The following is a 21,200-nucleotide window of genomic DNA, read 5'->3' on the forward strand; positions in this document are numbered from 1 at the left end:
CCTGTGGAAAATATTTTTAAAATATTTATTACATTAATGTTTTCAAATACTTTTCTTCTTTTTTTGTCTGTTTGTTTATTTATTTTTGAGAGAGAGACAGGCATGAGTGGGGGAGGGCAGAAAGAGAGGGAGACACAGTATCTGAAGCAGGCTCCAGGCTCTGAGCTGTCAGCACAGAGCCTGACATGGGGCTCGAACTCACGCGCCCTGACATCATGACCTGAGCCAAAGTCAGATGCCCAACCAACTGAGCCACCCAGGCATCCCTGTTTTCAAATACTTTTCAAAGAATTTTTTTCTTTAGAAAGTTCTAAATAAATATAGTGAAACTAATTTTTATTTTATATAATTAACAAAAAAGGGACATTCAAAGATTAATATGTATAATTGAAAATATTGCGAAAATCTCAAGTAAAATATACTATTCTCTGGTTGTAAACATCAGAATTATGAATAGAAATGATTACAGGGGGATATTCTCTTGAATGTAAGAGTATTCTTCCTATGTAAATATAAATTTTAAAGACTTTGTTACTGTCTTCATTCTAAAACATTAACTTCATCCGTTTATTCATTTAACATTGGAAAAACTTAACAATTAGGCCCTCAAGAACTTTTTTTTAAAGCTTAGTACTAAAAATTCAGAACACGTACACTAGTATATACCTATAATCAACACAGTTTAGCTTATTTTAAAAGATTAATATATTCAATACTAATATGCTAGCTTCACAAACACCAATAACAAACAGACATTATTTATTCATTTAATAAGTATTTACTAAACATCTCATAAAGGCATAATTTTTTAAAAACATTTTTGGTAATTATGAAATTACTGATTAAAACAATTCACACTATTTAGGTAGCACATTTTACAAAAGACAATTCTGGGAAATACAAAGGAAAATTAAGCCTCTATCTAGTCCTGGTAGAACCCATAACCTAACCAGTAAGACAAACCAGACATAAATGTACATAAACACACATGAGCTCTATGAAGATGAACACTAAAATTACCTTTGATTTTCTCAGACAAGTTCTCATTCTTATTTTCTTCAAGATCTTGACCAACATGTACAAATGTGAAGGACTTGTAGGAGACAATCATCAGACCTTTCCCATCAGGCTCAATAGCGGCATAATGCGGCACTGACTTTCCACGGAGAGTATCACGCTTAATGATTTCATATTTTTTATTGTCTGTAAAAAAAGACAGTATTTTAGAACAAAAAATTATAAATAAAACACTATATTATAAAATATCCTGAAAATATTTGTATATTAATTTTAATTAAAATTAAGTATTTTTTTTAACATTTATTTATTTTTGAGAGAGAAAGAGAGCATGAGCACGGGAGGGGCAGAGGGCAAAGGAGACAGAATCCCAAGCAGGCTCCAGGCTCTAAGATGTCAGCACAGAACCCAGTGCAGGTGGGGCTTGAATTCAGGGACAGGAAGATCATGACCTGAGCCGAAGCTGGACGTTTAACCAAGTGACCCAGGCGCCCCTAAAATTAAGTATTTTAAGTGTACTATTAAAAGGCATGCTATCAAGAGTCTTTTCATAGGGCTAAAAAAGTTTATAACCTAATTTTCTATAAATTCACCCCTACTTTAAAATACCAGCTCTGATGAAATTTGCTCTAGATTGTGCTTTCCAATGTGGTAGCTACTGGCCATGGTGGCTATTTAACAAAAATTAAGTAAAATTTAAAATTCAATTCCTCAGTCACATTAGTCACATTTCAAATGTTCTACAGCCACACATGGGTAGCTGCTACTGTATTAAATGGCACACACATAAAACATGTCCATTTTGCAGAAATTTCCATTGGATACCAGTGCTGTAGACTTTAAAGTGACTGACTTACCTAAATATCAGCTTCTGAATGATCTACCTTTTCCTTTACTACAGCCTTTCTACTTCCCCAGCAGGTACATGATAGGCATCTGCTCAAAAGAGCCACAAACGAAGGATAAAGTAAAGGTATGGTGTGGACTATTTTTCTGCTCATTCTAGCTACTTAAGGGGGTTTCCTTAAAATGAAATGTTTATGGTAGAAATGATTCAGACCTGTATGCCTAATGAATCAAGCATAAATGATACTTAATTTTTTTAAATTTTTTTAAATATTTATTTATTATTGAGAGACAGAGCATGAGCATGGGAGGGGCAGAGAGAGGGGGAGACACAGAATCTGAAGCAGGCTCCAGGCTCTGAGCTGTCAGCACAGAGCACGACACGGGGCTCAAACTCACAAACCACGAGATCATGACCTGAGCCAAAGTCGGACACTTAACCAACTGAGCCACCCAGGTGCCCCAATACTTAATTTTTTAAAAAATGTTTATTTACTTAGAGAGAAAGCACGCATGTATACTCATGGGGGAGGGGCAGAGAGAGAGAGAGGGAGAAAGAATCTCAAGCAGGCTCCCCGCTGACAGCACAGAGACCAATGCAGGGCTCAAACTCATTAACTGTGATATCGTGACCTGAGCTGAAATCAAGAGTAGGACAGTTAACCAACTGAGCCACCCAGGTGCCCCAATACTTGATTTTAAGATATAAAATTTAAGATATGAGATATAAAGAAAAGATATAAAATTAACTATATCATGAAAATTACTGGTAAAATAACTGAATTTATTCTTGAAAACAGGTTTGGTTTTGTGTGTGCCCTTACCTTTACTTACACTGTTACTCTATTAGAGTGAGCTGTACTACTTTAACAAGCTTCACAATAAGTAGTCAAAAATTGTAACCCAATGTCACATGTTATACATAATGATACAATCTGTTTTAAATATATGTCCTTGTTTTCCTCTAAATCTTCACCTACATTCACCTTCATTTCACACATATTTAAGAAAAGACTTGTAAATTTACGAATGAACTAAAAACTCCTATGCTTCCTGCACAGGTACGTGTAAGGGAAAGAGTCCTACCGGACTCCAAACACCCAGACTTAGATACTACATGGTTTACAGGGTGGCTTTTCCCAACATGTGTGCAACAGAAAATAACATGTGGATTTCAAGTGAACTCCATGGTTAAATGAGCTGGGAAATGCTTGCTCTAATTGTCTTTTTTTTTTTTTTTACTCAACATTTTTAGAATCTTCAACATGTTTAATGTGAAATAGGGGTATTATATGCCCATATTTTCAATCTAACTACAAAACATTGTTTATCAAATGTTCCACTCAACACAGTTTAGAAAAGCACTGCTGTTATATTCATTGAAAAAGAAAAAGGAAAAGAATAACAATTATATAAATAATACTTAAGGGGGTGAAAAGAATGAAACCTTAAGAAATGACATGAGAGATGCTGGGTGGCTCAACTGGTTAAGCATCTGCCTTTGGTTCAGGTCATGATCTCATGGTTCAGTTTGAGCTCACATCAGGCTCTCTGCTGTCAGCACCCAACCTGCTTCGATCCTTTGTCTCCCTCTCTCTCTTCCCCTCAAAGTTTCTCTCACTCTCTCAAAAACAAACATAAAAAAAACAAAAAAACAAAAAAACAAAACCCACACAGATCCCCCATGCAGCCAAAAATCTGAATATAACTTTTGACTCCCCAAAAACTTAACTACTAATAGCCTACTGTTGATTGGAAGATCTACTGATAACAAAAAGTCAGTTAACATATACTTTGTATATATATTATATACTGTATTTTTAAAAATAAAGTAAGCTAGAATAAAGAAAGGGTTATTCAAGAACTCATACGGAAGAGAAAATACATTTACAGTAATGTCCTGTATCAAAAAATATCCATGTATACATGGACCTGAACTCTACAGTTTAAACTACACAATTTAAACCTATTGTTCAAGGGTCAACTGTAATTTAAGGCCCGTAAGTTATGTAAGTTAATAAAAACTTAGAAAAAGGGCAGAGAGTCATGGAAACAAGCTCCCTTAGTTTTCAACAATAGTAAGAACTAAGCACTGGTGAAGAACAAGGCCACACCATTAAAGGAATCCTAATTAATACAGTGAAAAATAATTTCTAATGTCCAAGTTAGAAGTCTGATAGTTTCAAACAGCCCAAGAGTCAAGACTTTTCTACAATTTATAATTTACATTTAATTATATACATAATCCTTGTATGTGATACATATACACATTAGAATATATGTGTACAGTCTTGCATATACTGAAATTATACACTTTAAATTCTTTCAAAATTATGTAAGAATGTCTCCTTTTATACAAAAAGGCATAACTGTGGAAGTTATTGTTTCTTTTCTTTTCTTTTTTTTAACATTTATTCATTTCTGAAAGGCAGAGAGACAGAGCGCGAATGGGGGAAGGGGCAGAGAGAGAGAGGGAGACACAGAATCGGAAGCAGGCTCCAGGCTCCGAGCTGTCAGCACAGAGCCCGACGCGGGGCTCGAACTCACGGACCGTGAGATCGTGACCTGAGCTGAAGTCGGACGCTTAACCGACTGAGCCACCCAGGCGCCCCGCAAGTTATTGTTTCTATAACAATATATACCTGAGGAGAAATTATCTATAGGAATTCATCCCACTAGATGTGGGGTATTAGAATCACAGCAACAACAGCATTTACAGGAACAGCTTTGCATTTCAAAATCTACTAAATGGCACCAACCCCTGTGGATTCACATTGTAGTTACATTTTACCTTTATTTTTCTTACTGATAGTGACCCACTCCAAAGAAACGTAGAATCCACTTCCTTTCATATCCAATTCTTCTTTCTCTATTCGAAGAAGCAAGGTAGTTATTGAATGTTCTTCAGCGTTCATCAATGAGATACTGTGAATTATGATAAAAGGATTCCCAAGCTCTTCATTAAACATAATCTAAAATAAAAAAAGATTACACACACACACACATAAATGTACATATTACAAACACAGCACAGCGGGAATGCACAAAATTCTGACAATATAACAACTAATTGGATGCTATTTATTACAAGGAGTAGAAAAATGCGAAAAGCCTTTAAATAAAGGTTGCAAGTTCAACTAATATTCTTTGAAAAAGAACTTCTGAAAGATACCTATTTATTTCACAGAGAAAACTGGCCAGTACTCTTGGCTTAAAAACAAGGTAAACAATAAGGCATCCAAACAGCATCAAAAGGAGAAAAAGAACTAGAAGTGACCTCCTAGAAAAGAATTACCAAGTTACACTGCTCTACAGAAGAGAAGCAGGTCTCCCTCGTCTCTTCTCCTATCTCATATATGATTTATTTTTCCTTTGTTCCTCTTACTTTCTGAATATTGTGCATACTGGTGCACGGGTGTGCGCATGTGCGTGTGTATGTTTTTTTCCTATTGTTTTTGTTTTGGTTTGTTCCTGTTTGTTCCTGGAAGTCTGCAAAGGTCAGAGGCAAAGGAATTGGAGAACATATCACTAAAACTCTTATTTCTCTAAAACAAAAGAGCCCATTTACATTTAAAAGTTATAATAAAAAACTTATAATTCAACAAACTCTATTTAAATATATTAAAGTTTCTTTTTAAAGAGCAAGTTTAGGCATCATAGAGACATAAAATCTTAACAAATTCTTTTTTATATCACAAACACATAATCTAAAAGACTACTGTATTTTATTTAAGAGTAAATAACAAATCAAAGATATTTTAAGACTGTCGGCTAAGCAAGATTTTCAAATAAATGAGTTGAAGGAAAACATCCAAATGACAAAAATTAGTTTAAAAAAAAAAAAAACTTTTTCTGGGGGGGGGGAATCCTTTTATCTAGAATCTCTTACTATCTGCTCCTAGTTGAAAGCCTTATAAAGAAAAGTGTGCTTTAATGTCAATTTCCCTAAATGTTTGAGCACCTCTTCTCAAATTATTCAAATAGTAGACCTTTGGAATCCATTCTACAGTCTTCCATAAACAGAAAACAGCAGTAACAACCAAAAATACCTCACATACTCAAAACTGAGATGATAAAGATGGGTTTCAGTTGGTTGACATTGGGAGACAAAAAGGAGGAAGGAAAAATGGTTGAGTTTTGTCAGGTACAAATAGCTAGTTTATTGCTTCCTCCTCTTCTCTATCTCTCATGTGAGTGAAAGGGGTGGAATGAGACCACGGAGTCGATGTCTAAACTTTTATAAATGTTTAGGCTGAAGGCTCCTGTCTCCTTAACGAGCCTAGCAGCTCAAACGTGGTACTGCTGATACACAGCAACCCATCATACTAGAGGTAACACATCTGTAAAGCAGGCAGTCTTCCTATCTCCCTTTGTTTCTCTTCTTACACTTCAGTCATCACTGCCCTTCCTTGGCCCCCGTATGCTCTACTGTGCCCCCTAACCACTCGCACCTTTAGCCTCCTCTGTTACACTAATTTCCCCAAAGTCTCAAAACTCTAAGTTGCTTCTCTTAAAGTGACCAGTACTCCACAGTATCCCTCCCACCTCAGTGAAAGCCCAAGTCCAAACCCTATCCCATTCCCCCTCTTCCCAGACCCCAGTTAAAACTATTACTCACTGCAAACATCTCAGAGTGTGCTTATTTCATTACACCAGTGTATACTAAAGAGGGCATGAAGTAGATTTAAATTTATGATTTAAAAAATATTACTAAAAACTAATATGCACCATGGGGATGTACACAGCAGAAACCAAATAAACTATAAACCCATATGAATTTCCTTCTGGCAGAGTATGTGGTGCTATTTTTAAGCTGAAGGTGAGTTCGGTCAGTGTGTCTCTTCCTGATCAAAACCAACTGAATCCACAGCTTGATAATAATATGTTCTCATTCATATCTCTCCTGCCCATCACTTTCCTTCCAAGTGTTTCAGGTAGCTATGCTATATACCACACTGCCTTGGTAGAAAGAAAGCAAAAAAGAAAGAAAGAAAAAGAAAGAAAAAGAAAGAGAAAGAAAGAAAGAAAGAAAGAAAGAAAGAAAGGAAGGGAGGGAGGGAGGGAGGGGAAAAAAAGAAAAAAAAAATTATCACTGGAGGCCAAAGCAGAAAATGTCACAATGTCCAATTAATATCTGAATCTGCCACTACAAAGGCCTGCAAAGGTCTCCTCTAAACAGGGTATTGTTGTTCTGGTTATTTATCATGTTTTTTGTTTAGTTTTTTGAATTACTACAATTTGGTAGTATACCATTTAATATAACTTAGGAAGGTAAGCCATTTGGCTCTAAGGCCTTCTTGGTTTTTCTCATATAATTAAAGCCTGATCTTTGTAGGTATCTGATCTGATAAAAATCTTTTATAAGATATAAATATATTTATTAAGTTCATGTTTGTTTACCTGGAACTAAAGGCCACCTGCTGAGATTTAGAAAGAAGTATCACAATATACTTATTAGTATAACTCTGTGTCATTCTTTCCCACCTTCAAAAACTGTGGCTCTGGAGAAATTAATTCCTTACTTACTAAAATCCTAATTTGCCCCTTAGATTTAAAAATGTTACATTGTTGGGGCGCCTGGGTGGCTCGGTCGGTTAAGTGTCCAGCTTCGACTCAGGTCATTATTTCACGGTTCGTGAGTTCGAGCCCTATGTTGGGCTCTGTGCTGACAGCTCAGAGCCTGAAGCCTGCTTCAGACTCATGCTCTGTCTCACTACCTCTCAAAAAAATAATTTTTTTAAATATTACATTGCTTTAAGAAAACTGAAATAGGGGCACCTAGGTGGCTCAGTAGGCTGAGCGTCTTGACTTCAGCTCAAGTCATGATCTCATAGTTCGTGAGTCTGAGCCCTGCCTGCTTCAGATCCTCTATCCCCCCCCCCCCCGCCCCTACCCCACTGGTGCGGGCACGCAAGTGCAGACTCTCTCTCAAAAATAAACAAACAAAAGAAAAAAAAAAGGAAAACAAATAAAAATAGTATCTTAGAGACTGGCACATTACTATATGCGTATCACAGTGTATTTTTCTAAATGGGGAATACTCTGGTCAACTCACTGACCAATGGCAACTTACCAGACAGCAAGCAGAGTGGTTATGCAGAAGTGTGCTGGGCTTATAAAGATATCAGCAAATATAACATGAGTAAAGGAGAAAAGATATTCCAATGTAATTTTTGGCTATCTCTTCTTCAAGGAGGCAATACCAATGCTTAGGGTACTGCTTTACACACATATAAAGCACTCAACATGCGATGAAAATATGAATGCAATTCTTGACAACTTGCAACGACCCCTGATCAAACCAGAAATGGTTAACGTATCAGTTGTGTAAAAGGTACATACTATATAATTAAAAATTTCCAAAACATGATATATTATAAAAACAAAGAGATCACATATAAGCTATGCCCAGAAAGTGTTATTTCAAAATCACTAAGGTCTATATTATATATACTTTCCAGACTTTGCATAAGTCTTAAAAATATATAACAAAAACCGCACCTCCCATTTCTCAGAAGCACTATTTCCACGTTCACCTGTACCAATGAGATACAATCGTCCAGTTCCATCTGACAAGGTAACCCAGGTAGAAGATGTGAAATGGATAGATGCACAAAGGCGATTGTCGTATGTTGTCAAATCTGTGGGAAGTCGAAACACCTCTCGTGGTTTTCCTAAAGCAGTATCCTAAAAAGAAGCCCAACATTATTAATGAATCCTTCCCCTTCATCCATATACACAGAATAAATATCTGCAGTGTAGTGGTTAGTCTCTTAAGAGAAGGTGCCTAGAGGATGAGCTGTACTAGCGACTCTCTTCTAACTAATAAAATATGACTGAAGTGACGGTATGTGACTTCTCAAACTTGGTCATAGTTTCTATCACATCTTCTATCTTGCTCTCTTGGACCCACATGGAGAGGGCATAAAGGCTCCTGACAATAACCAGCACACAGTGAGCTGTTTTGGGAGTATATCCTTCAGCCCTAGTTGAGCCTTGAGATCACAGCTCTCCAGGCTGACATCTTGGCTTACAACGTCATAAGAAACCTTCACAGGAACCACCCAGCTACACCACTCAGATTTCTGACCTACAGAAACTGAGTGAGATGACAAATGTTTTTTATTTCAAGTCACTACATGTTGAAGTAAGATACTACACAGCAACAGACAACTAATACATTGTAGTAATCCGGTCTTCATTCTTCTCTTTTTTTTAATTAAGTTTATTTATTTATTTTTGAGAGAGAGAGTTAAGTGCAGGGTGGAAAGAGAGGGAGACAGAGAATCCCAAGCAGGCTCCACACTATCAGTGCAGAGCTCCACGTGGGGTTCAAACTCAGGAACCATGATTATGACCTGAGCTGAAATCAAGAATCAGACTGAGCACCCAGGTGTCCCTCTTCATTCTTAAGTTTAGAGTTAACGATCAGTATTTTTAACTAACTGGAAATACTACATCATGTTCTAAATGCCTCCCTAGACATCAGCCTAGACATTTAGACTATTAACAACTTAGGTTATTGTTAACATATTTTTACTGTTATCTATATCCTTACCATTTAAAGCTGTAAGATGGCTCCATCATTAAAATGTTTTACAAGAAAATATATAAAAAGGTCTACATTTCTGGGGCACCTAAGTGGCTCAGCTGGTTAAGCATCCAACTCTTGATTTTGGTTCTGGTCGTGATATCTCAGTTTGAGTTCAGGCCTTGCATGGGGCTCTGCACTGACAGTGCAGAGCTTCCCTGGGATTCTCTCTCTCCCTCTCTCTCTGCCCCTCCCTTGCTGGCGCTCTCTCCCTCTCTCTAAAAATAAGTAAATAAACTTAAAAAAAAAAACCAAAAGGTCTACACTTCAGGAAACAGACTTCACCTTATACATCAAAATGTACTCAGCTCAATAATTTGTTGGTGGTGGTGGTGGTATAGCTTTAGTTTTCAGTTAACAGATTTTCCTACAGGCCCAAAATAATTCTTGATTCATGTATTTCATTTTCTGTTCCTATAATTACTTAGATCTGTGTATATATTAACAAAATTTAAGTAAACCATACAAAATGTTGTTACTAGCCACAAGTTTTGTAGTGACCCACTGTCTTTTTCTAAAGCATCCAGTTTAGTTTTCTTTGAAATGGCACCTTCCCTTCTTTTTGTATTCATATTTTACTGATTTACACAATACTGATTAAATAATGAAAATACAATGACAAGCACAGCCGGCAGAAGGATTTTAGAATGACCAAATCTGAGTATTAGTGATGTAAAACTTCACTAGCAGAAACAGAATTGTTATTAGCATAGAAGTACTGAGTGGCCTACTAGCAGTAAACATTAAGCTTACTTTGGGCTTCAATCAGTATATTAAATAGAAGAAATAGAGAATACCAGTTACTCCAGTCACTCAGTTAAATGGAGTCAATAAAGAGATATTTTACTGCAGGTTGATGCCTACATAGGCATTTAGAACATCATGCGGTATTTCCATTTAGTGAGAAAACAATGGAGTGGTCAACAAATACTAGAGATTTTCTGGAAAAAAATTACTCTCCCCGACAGCGTGCACAAATTCCACATTCCAGATAAATTAAAAATATAAATGTTTTAAAGAAAAAGTAAAGTAACTTTGTTAGAAGATTAATCATATTTTAATCTCAGGGTGGAGAAAGTCTTCCTGTGAAAAATAACAGACATGTAGGAGACAGGGAGAAAAATATTTGCCACAAAAATAACACAGGACTAGTATCGATAGCATATAAACAGCCTTAACAACTCAACCAGAAATACATTATCACTCAAAATGTTTAACTGGAAAAAGAATATGAGTAGGAAAACTAAGGTTAAAAAAAATTAAGCAGAAAAAAAATCACCTAATACAAGCCCAATCCTATAATCCTTTCTAACATCCTCTTACTGAAACACTATGTGGTTCTCCATGGTGTGGACTCTCTTCTATTGTAAAACGTCATAAATACAACGTGTTCAACTACAGATGAGTACCTGGCATCTCTGTCTGGAGAGCACTGGTGAAGGAATGGTTGGTTAATTGTAAAATTCCATCCTTTGGAATACCAAACAACTGTTAAATACACTGAAGTGGATTTAAAAAGATCTCCAAAATAGTAACTGGAAAAAAAGGATGCAGAATATATACAGTAAGAATCCATATATGTTTAAGGAACTAAATGTTGTGGTATGACAGCACAGAATAAGGTGTATACAGACACACGCTAGTCTGTTAGAAAGGAAAAAAAGATCTTTACACAGAGCTTAAGCCTGTTAAATCACTATTCCTCACTTCATACAGAATCATGAAGGTTGTTTTAAACCACTTTTATTTTTTTTAATGCTTATTTATTGTTGAAAAAGAGAGAGAAAATGAGGGGGGAAGGGGCAGAGAGAGAGGAGAAAAGAGGATCCAAAGCAGGCTCCCGGCTGACAGGACAGAGCCCAATGCAGGGCTTGAACTCATGAAAAGCAAGATCGTGACCAGAGCAGAAGTCAGACGCTTAACCAACTGAACCCCCCTAAACCAATTTCTTTTAAATGTAAGGTTACACATAACTGAGATTGCTGGAAGTCTAATTATCAGATAAACGATTTCATATCCAATATAATGACTAAGACGTTCAAATATATAAATATAAAGCTAAAATAAATTAAAATACAAAAGAAAACACAGTATCTCTCTTACATTAGTTAAATGATAGTTTAAGTGAAAGCAATCTGAATGTTCCTAATTTTTGAAATCTAAGTCTCAAAGGGTACATCTAATTTTAAATGGACTGTATGCAATAAAAATATTTTCTTCTGTAAATCTTAGAGTATTAAATTATTTCTGAATAACTTCCATTGACAGTTTTACAAAGTGTCCTCATAATAATGCTTTATGATACTGGCATCTATAATGTTTTAGTCCCACCCAATCATTTTCTTCTTCCAGACCAAAAAAAAAAAAAAAAAAAAAAAAAAAAGGTTTATTTAACTATATTCAAACCTATTGAAAATAATTCTGCAGTAACATTTCACAGCTGAATTGCAGAAGAATTAAAATTTCATTGATGAATGGAACATTTACTAAATGACTACATGTACAAGTGTTATATTAAATAAGTGCTTTGACTTTTTGCCATCTCATTCAACTATTACAAAATCTTATGAAATTGAAATCATTATGCACACTTTAAGAGAAAAAGAGCTCTGTTCAAAAATATTAAATAATTTGCCTAGAATTCCACTGGTAAGAAAATGGCAGGGCTAAGATTCAAATCCTGGTTGACCCCAGTCCAAAAATTGTCTCTCCTGTATTCCACACTTTCTTGAGAAGAAACCACTATCCAAGTTTTTCTAAACAAATGATACCTCAGATCTCACTGCAATTTCTGGAATACCCCCCCCCCCCCACACACACACACAAGAACAAAGCAAAACAAAACAAAAAACAAACAAAACATTATGAATGCAACTACCATATTCAGTTTTTCTTCAGGCTAACACATTATATAAAATTTTTAATTAAATTCCTGGGTAAATAAAATGTAATACAAAAATTATAAGGTCAATATAGTGTATATAAATGACACAGTAAATCACATATGAACTGTATTTAAGAAATGGATGTATTTAAGAAAAACATCTCTAAACAGGACTTTGAGGGCCTCTTAGTTAACAGCTAAGAACGAGGCATTTTTCTAATACACATACGTTTACAGAAAGCACTACCCAAGTTCAAGGCAAAATGATCAAGCAAAATTAAGCAAGGAAGCCATTTACTAGTATTATTACACACGGACATTTAAAATTTTGCCCTTTTATAAGGAAGTGATCTTTTCTGGAGAAAGGCTTTCATCACTAATAACTGTTAAGCTTATTTGAAAGAAAAACAAAACATCCTTTTTCCTTTTCCCTTTCTCTTTTTTATGCTAAAGCTTAAAAAAATGATGTTTCATTAAGTGGAATTTGAATGAATAATGTCTCTATATAACACAAAACTTTTAATAATTCATGAAGAACATATAGTCCAACCTTACTCTTCCCTTTTTATTTTTGTCTTTAACCGGGTAAATAAGTGGCTCCCTATTAATAAATGCAATTGTAGAAAATAAGGTAAAATGCAGGTTTAGAGATGCTAATCTGGAGACACTGGCAGGCACCTCAGCTAGACTAACAAGCAGTGAAGGCAGGCATGTCATTAAGTCCATGACAAAGAAAGCCTCACAAATGCTGGTTTCATATGGAATCCACTAACTCTCCTCCCATTCTAAGTGCAATTTAAAGACGCACTATGAGATTACACACTTCTTTAAGATAAACAAAGTAGTTTTTCAGATAAATGGAAACATAAAGACTGAATGAATTCTCTAAATATTAAGAAACAAAACACATTATTTAAAAAGAGGTCCTAATACCTAACAAAATGACAACATAAGAATTAAATTTTAAGAACTTTTTTTTTTTTTTTTTTTTTTTGCTTTCTTAAAGGCATTTTCGACTTCTTAAAAGCACTCTTCCACCCACTGGCACTTCTATAAAATTGAGGACTGTAAACACACAAATCACACTGACTTGGAAGTAGAACGCCTCTTTAAACCTGTGTGTTGGGAACTGCTGCCATCTGCTGACTCCTGACGACATCTCAAGGTCAGACACGTGGATTTCCTTTTAGCGCAGATTTAACAAAGGGGAGGTGGGAGTTATTTATAAACCAGCCACAGCAAAAGAACCTCTCAGGGTTTTGTGCATGTGTGCCTTTGACTCAAAAAAACAAAACAAAACAAAACAAAAAACAACGACAGAAACAAAAACACAAAAATCAGACAGAAAAATGGGTATCAGAACAACTTTTCTGCTTAAAAATTAAAAAAAAAAAAAAGCAAATGTGTAGCCAGTGGCTAACACTCTCCACCTTTCTCCAACACATAACTTCAAACAGCAAGTCAATTTCTTGCTACTGATCTGAAAAATAAGCACGGTATTCTTCTACACCACAGTTGCAGAGTTTTTCAAAACTTGGTCACTGATGGGGCTCCTGGGTGACTCAGTTGGTTAACCATCTGACTTCAGCCTAGGTCATGATCTCTCCATTCCCGAGTTCGAGTCCCGTGTCGGGGTCTGTGCTGACAGCTCAGAGCCTGGAGCCTGTTTCGGATTCTGTGTATCCCTCTTTCTCTGCCCCTCCACTACTCACGCTCTGTCTCTGTCTCTCTCTCAAAAGTAAATAAACATTTAAAAAAAAATGTGGTCACTGGACCACAGTCATTTAACATACCTGATAAAATGCAGATTCTCAGACCATGACCAACCTAACATACTGAATCAGAATCTTGAAGAACCATAAACTTAAATTAGCCTTTCTTTTTATCAATTATTCCAAGTGATTCTGATGTGCATTACATACACTTTGAAAACCAAAGACAAAAGCTGAACTAAGCAAAAAAAACTAAAACAATCCCAGACATGGGTCTTTAAAAATAAAATAATAAAAATATCCTTCTAAAGTTTGATTAAGGAAAAAGAAAGAACAGAGAAAGGAAAAACAGAAGATAATCTTAAGAGCATGAACATGCAAATTTATAGCAACAAATCTGAAAACTTAAAAAGAAATGAATGATCTTCTCTAACAAAAAAATATATTACAAAATTACCCGGAAAACAGAGTTTGACTAAACCAATTACCATAGAATAAATTGGATAGGTAATTGGAAGACTAACACTGAAAAGGACAAAGGGATAGAAGACAGGTCCAAAAAGGATCTTTATTTAACATATAAGGAATAGATCATTCCAATCTTAAATTGTTCTAGCTCCAGAAAGCTCTCCTTTAGGCCAGCAAAACTTTAATGAAATTCTGACATATTCACCAAAAAAAAAACTAAAGAAACCACTATAATTTGTGAAAGTACAAATATTTGAAAAATAAAATATCAGAAAATAGAAGCCAATATTGTATGAAAAGAATATATTCTTACCAAAAAAGGTTTATCCCAGGAAATTAAGCAATTTAATAAATGTATCAATTTAATTCACTACATTGATAATTAATGAAAAGCATATAATCATTAACAGTAAGTGGGTGCTGAAAAGCATTTGATAAAATACAGCGGAACAGAAACCGAAGGAAGCAACTTTAAAAAAATGAAGGGGCACGTGGGTGGTTCAATCGGTTAAGTGTCCGACTTTGGCTCAGGTCATGATCTCATGGTTTGTGGATTCAAGCCCCACATAGGGCTCTGTGCTGACAGCTCAGAGCCTGGAGCTGCTTCAGATTCTATGTCTCCCTCTCTCTCTGTCCCACCCCCACTCATGCTCTGTTTCTCTCTGTCTCTCAAAAATAAATAAGTGTTAAATAAACAAACATTTAAAAAAATAAAATAAAATAATAAAGGCTATTTATCAAAACCAACAGTATTTTCTTAAGTGAATTTAAAAGCCATTATAATTAAAATCAAGAGCTAAACAAGGATACCTGCAACCCCCATTATTATTCAACATTGTTCAGAGGTTCTATCTTGTAACAGCAATAAGACAAAAATGGAATAGCAGGGGAATGTTATTTCCATGTTCAAAAACATTAGAAAAGGAGAGATAAAACTGTTTCTTGTTGCTGAAGATATAATTGTACCTTTTGAAAACCTAAATGGGAGTAAGTAAAAATTACTAAATTATCAAATAAGGTGGCTGTTATTTCAATGTTTATACAATAAGCATCTAAAAAATAGCAAAACTTTATTAACAATGGGCTGAAACCTCAAAATTCTTAAGAATAAATTTAATAAAATGAGCATAAAGTCAAAGGAAAACTATAAAACTCTTACTTAAGGACATAAAAGCATACCTAAATAAATTGAAAGACATACCATGTTCTGGGGTGGAAAAAAAAGTCATAAAAATACCATTTCTCTCCAAAACAATATAAATTCCCCACTGCAGGAAAAAACTGGAGATTTCTCTAATTTTAACTAGACTGACTCTGGCCACCAGGCCCAGCTAAACATAGGGGTAAAGAACTCTACTGAAAGAAAAGAGGGGAATGAGTTAGATCCCCACATATTAAAAGATGGTACCACAAACTTTTTCCTTTTGCTTGCATCTCAGAAAACAGGATCATGCCTTATACCCCTCAGACAAGAACCTAGAGGACTCCTCTCTGGGGACAACTCTCCAGCCCAGGAGATAAACCTGCAAAAACTAAAATTTGGAGCCAGGGATCCTCAAACATAGTGTCACCTCACCAGCTGAAAAAAAAAAAGGTATATGGTAGGTCTTTTCCATACAAGATCTAATACATTACAAGATCTAATAAATTAATATTAGAGTGTGTATTATACACCTTTTCTTTCTTTTTTTTTTTAAATGTTTATTTATTTTTGAAAGAGAGAGAGAGAGAGACAGACAGAGTGTGAGCAGAGGAGGGGCAGAGAGAGAGGGAGACCGAATCTGGAGCAGGCTCCAGGCTCTGAGCTGTCAGCACAGAGACTAATGCGGGGCTCAAACTCACAAACTGTGAGATCATGACCCGAGCCGAAGTCAGACACTTGACCGACTGAGCCACCCAGGCGCCCCTATTATACTGAATAATTCAAGGACCTTAGCTAAACAGAGAATGCATATGAAGTGCTCAAAGAGTTCAAGGATGAGATGATAAATGAGAACTATGAAAGAAAGCAACTTGAGGAAACTTTCAAGCCCTGTGTTCTAAATTATGATACCTTATTGCTTGTCAATAAAAATTAAAAACAAAAACTTCCTAATTTTATCAGGAAGCTAAACAAACTTAAATATACATTATACATATGGAAAGGTGTATACTTTTTTGAACAAAAGAGATTGTTATTTCAATGTCAAGTTCAAACTGGGGAAGCAAGAGAAAGAAATTCAGTTGACCCTTGGACAATGAAGGTTTGAGCTGCAACAGTTCACTTATAAGTGAATGTTTTACAATTCAGTACTGTAAACCTATTTTTTCTCTTATGATTTTCTCAGTAACATTTTCTTTTCTCTAGCTTACTTTATTGTAGGAATACAGTATACAATACATACAACATATAAAATATGTGTTAATCAAGATTTCTGGTCAACAGTATGCTATTAGTTAAGTTTTGGGGGAGTCAAAACTAGTACTTTTCTATTGCACAGTGGAGAAGGGGTTTAATGCTCAGATTCCCAGTGTTGTTCAGGGTCAACTGTAGTTCATATTCTGCTGTGAATTAATAAACTGGAAGAGACTATTTTGTATGATGCAGAATTCCCAGTGCCTATGACAATGTGTAACATATAGCCGGTATTCAATAAATATGTTGAAGATTCAGTGAATAGTACAAATCAGACTATGTGACTGAGTTAGGCTCTGGAAGTCAATATTCTTAGGGAATTTACAGATATTAGATTTGTCTTCCTAAAAAAACAAAACACAACAGAATCTAAAAAATATAAAAGCCCTTAAAGTTAAAAGACACAATAAAATACAAGTTATGCATATGTAGAGTATGGGCATGTATAATCATGTGTAGGTAATAATACACTGCACATGTATGTCAGGCATTTGGCTCATATGTACAGACTATCCTAGTACATAGTGTATATAGAGTGTGTATGTATACAGTGTTTTTATTTTTAATGAGCCTATAAGTAGAGAAACTAAACTAAATAAGGAATTGTAACTAGTTATTCTAATATGTCCACAGAAGCTAGCAAATAGGTCAGGAAAAGGGATCAAAGACATATTAGTCTTTGTCCAGATTCCATGTCAAATAAGCACTCTTATTAAAATTACAGTATTTGAGGGGTTCCTGGTGGCTCAGTTGGTTGAGTATCCAACTTCTGCTCAGGTCATGATCTCACAGTTCCTGGGTTTGAGTCCCACATTGGGCTCTGTGCTGACAGCTCAGAGCCTGAAGCCTACTTTGGATTCTCTCTCTCTTTCTCTTTCTCTCTCTCTCTCTCTCACTCTCACTCTCTCTCTGCCCCTCCCCCACTTGTGCGCATGTGCACTTTCTCTCAAAAGTAAATAAACACCAAAAAAAATTTTTTAATAAATTTTTTTTAATTTACAGTATTTGATTTCCTTTGAAAACTTTCCAATGGGAGAAGAAAACTATATTGACCAGTCCACACTGCTTATAGTATTTCAAATGCTACCATTAAACTTTCTTTCCACATTTCCAATCAATCTTGTGATTTAAATTGGAAATTAGTATCCCAAATCACAATTATCAACAAGTAAACTGATAAAACCAAGCTTCTGGCCCAAAACTGTGACCCTACCATATCCTCTCCCAGCCAAGCATAGTACAAAAATGAATCAAAGAATCAATTATCTTTTTAATATTTCTCTTGGCTTAACACATGACTGTTCCTCCCTCCCTTCACACCCTGGCTTCTGCTCACCTTGCCATCCTCATCTCCAACCAAAGCCTGCATACATACTATTTTGGTCCTTCCATACATACACTGTGTTTTAGCAAACCAATCTAGAGTGCCTGTAGTGCACACATGTGCCTGTGGAAGTTTGCTGAATGTGCCTTTTAAGTCATGTGCAGACACAGCTGCCTCAATCTGCATGGCAAATTAACTGATCCTTCAAAATTCTGTTAAAGTGACAACTCCTCTGAAACTTCTTGGAACACTTCATCTCTCAACATTTATCATTTCCTCCTCTGTACTAGGTCTGCATCTTATCCCTACTTCCACTGTTACATGTTATCAATTTATTTGTGTATGTGGCTACTAAGCATAATAGCATTCAATAAATGTTTGCTGAGGAATATATATAAAGTATATATTTGTAACATATAATAGATATTTATACGTATAATAAAAATATATAACTAAGTATATATAATATAGAAGTAAATATTTATTATTCAGTAAAGTTATTTATCTCAATAAACCAAAGACTCATACCTGAACCCAGAGAAGAAATAAGAAGAGGAAGATCCTATCAAGAATGAAAAGACAACTACAAAGGATAAGAACAAGCTTTAAACAGTTGTTATTTCAACAAACATACTGACCAAATCTTCTGCTTGATGGCAGGATTATAGAAAAATAAGAAAAACCCAGGGCCTAGACCAAGGGTTGGCAAACTACAGTCAATGAGCTTGGAATGCAGTCACATTCATTCATTTACATATCGTCTAACGCTGTTCTCACACTACCACACCAAAACCGAGCAGTTGTGACATAAGACTGTCTAACCTACAAACTGTACAATATTTATTATTTGGCCCTATGCAGAAAAAGTCTTGCAAACTTCTGGCCTAGAAGGAATTAAAAGTCCACATAGATCTGAGAGCCAATGGTTTGAATATTCCCAGAGGAGCAAAGTGAGGATGTCAGGGAAAGCTTAATAGAAGAGATGGTTTGCTAGGTCTTAAGTAAAGACCGGGAAGCAACCTGGCAAGAACTAAGAAAAAATGTTCCAGGTAGAGTTAATCACATGAAAAATGAGCAGAGGACAACAGGATACAGGGCATGTCTCAGTAACTGCAAGAGTTGGTATTGCTAGAGACTAGTGTACAAAATGGCAAAACACAAGGTTGGAGAGAAGAGCACAATAAACTGTATATACCAATGAGGAGTTTGTATTTTAAAAATAGATCACTTTGTGTTTACACTTGCTAAAAAAAATAAAAAACAGACATACAGAAAAAACAAACTACCTCTGGAAGGACACACCGGACTCTAATAAAAAGAATTTACAAGAAAACACAAATAAATGGAAACATATTCCATTCTCATGGATTGGAAGAATCAATATTGTTAAAATGTCTATACTACCCAAAGCAATCTACAGATTCAATGCAATCCCAATTAAAACTCCAATGGCATTTTTCACAGAAATACAACAATCCTCAAATTTGTATGGAACTACAAAAGACCTCAAAAAACTAAAGCAATCTTGAGAAAGAAGGAACAAAGCTGGAGGCATCATGCTTCCTGATTTCAAAATACTTTACAAAGCTACAATCATCAAAACAGTATGGAAGTGGAGGTCAATGAGACAGAACAGAGTCCAGCAATAAAATCACACATATATGATCAATTAATTTACAATGAAAGAGCCAAGAGTATACATTAGGGAAAAGACAGCCTTTTCAATAAATGGTCTTCAAAAAACCGGACAGCCACATGCAAAAGAATGAAACTGGACCCCTATATCATACACAAAAATAAACTGGATTAAAGACTTGAATGTAACCTGAAGCCATAAAACTCCCAAAAGAGAACATAAGTGGTAAACTCCTTGACATTGGTCTTAGCAATGATTTTTTGAATCTGACACCAAAAGCAAAGGCAACAAAAACAAAAATAAATGAGTGGAACTACATCAAACTAAACAGCTTCTGCAAAGCAAAGGAAATGATCAACAAAATGAAAAGTCAACCTAGGGAATGAGAGAAAATATTTGCAAATCATAGGGTATCAAAATATATAAAGAACTTATACAATAGCAACCCACCCTCCCCCCCAAAAAAAACCCACAAAAAATCTGATTAAAAAATGGGAGTGGTGCCTGGGTGGCTCAGTCGGTTAAGCGTCCAACTCTGGATTTCAGCTCAGGTCATGATCTCCCAGTTCGTGAGTTTGAACCCCGCATCAGGCTCTGCGTTGACAGCACAGAGTCTGCTTTGGATTTTCTCTCTGCCCCTCCCCTGCTCTGCTCTCTCTCAAAATAAATAAATAAACATGCTTAAAAAATGGGCAGAGCATCTGAGCATTTTTCCAAAGAAGACCTAGAGACAGCCAACAACTATATGAAAACTTGCTCGATATCACTCATCATCAGAGAAATGCAGATCAAAACCACAATGAGATTACCACTGCATACCTACCAGAATGGTTATTATCAAAAAGACAAGAAGTAACAAGTGTTGGAAAAGATGTGGAGAAAAGGAAATTCTCATGTCCTGCTGGTGGGAATGTAAACTGGTGCAGCCACTATGGAAAACAGTATGAAGGTTTCTCAAAAAGTAAAAATAGAACTACCCTATGACCCAGTGATTCCACTTCTGGATATTTATCCCAAGAAAATAAAAACACTAACTTGAAAAGATACAGGTATCCTTATGTTCACTGCAGCATTATTTACAATAGTCAAAAAACAAACAAACAAAAAACCTAAGTGTCCATCAATAGATGAATGGGTAAAGGAAATGTGTCATTATATAAAAAGTGGAATATTTTATTTAGCCATAAAAAGGAATGAAACTTGCCCTTGGCGACAATATGGATGGTCCTTAAGGGCATCTTGCTAAGTGACATAAGTCAGAAAAGACAAATAACCTATTAATCTTACATGTGGAATAAAAAAAAATTCAATCCATGATTCTGTAGAT

General features: G+C 35.5%; 1 protein-coding gene across 4 annotated transcripts in view; it reads right to left on the bottom strand.

Annotated features, from left to right (window-relative positions):
* NUDCD1 (NudC domain containing 1) overlaps positions 1-21,200 on the bottom strand; it is a 75,397-nt gene that overhangs the window by 39,533 nt on the left and 14,664 nt on the right. For all 4 annotated transcript variants that reach the window (XM_042973067.1, XM_042973068.1, XM_007075841.2 and 1 more), the window contains 3 exons: positions 8,365-8,550; positions 4,655-4,835; positions 1,021-1,203 (listed from right to left, as the gene is read on the bottom strand). In XM_042973067.1, coding sequence (XP_042829001.1) covers positions 1,021-1,203; positions 4,655-4,835; positions 8,365-8,550 — 550 coding nt within the window. The remainder of the gene's footprint in view (positions 1-1,020; positions 1,204-4,654; positions 4,836-8,364; positions 8,551-21,200) is intronic.

This window comes from Panthera tigris, chromosome F2 (genome assembly GCF_018350195.1).
Source record: "Panthera tigris isolate Pti1 chromosome F2, P.tigris_Pti1_mat1.1, whole genome shotgun sequence".
Taxonomy (NCBI): Eukaryota; Metazoa; Chordata; class Mammalia; order Carnivora; family Felidae; genus Panthera; species Panthera tigris.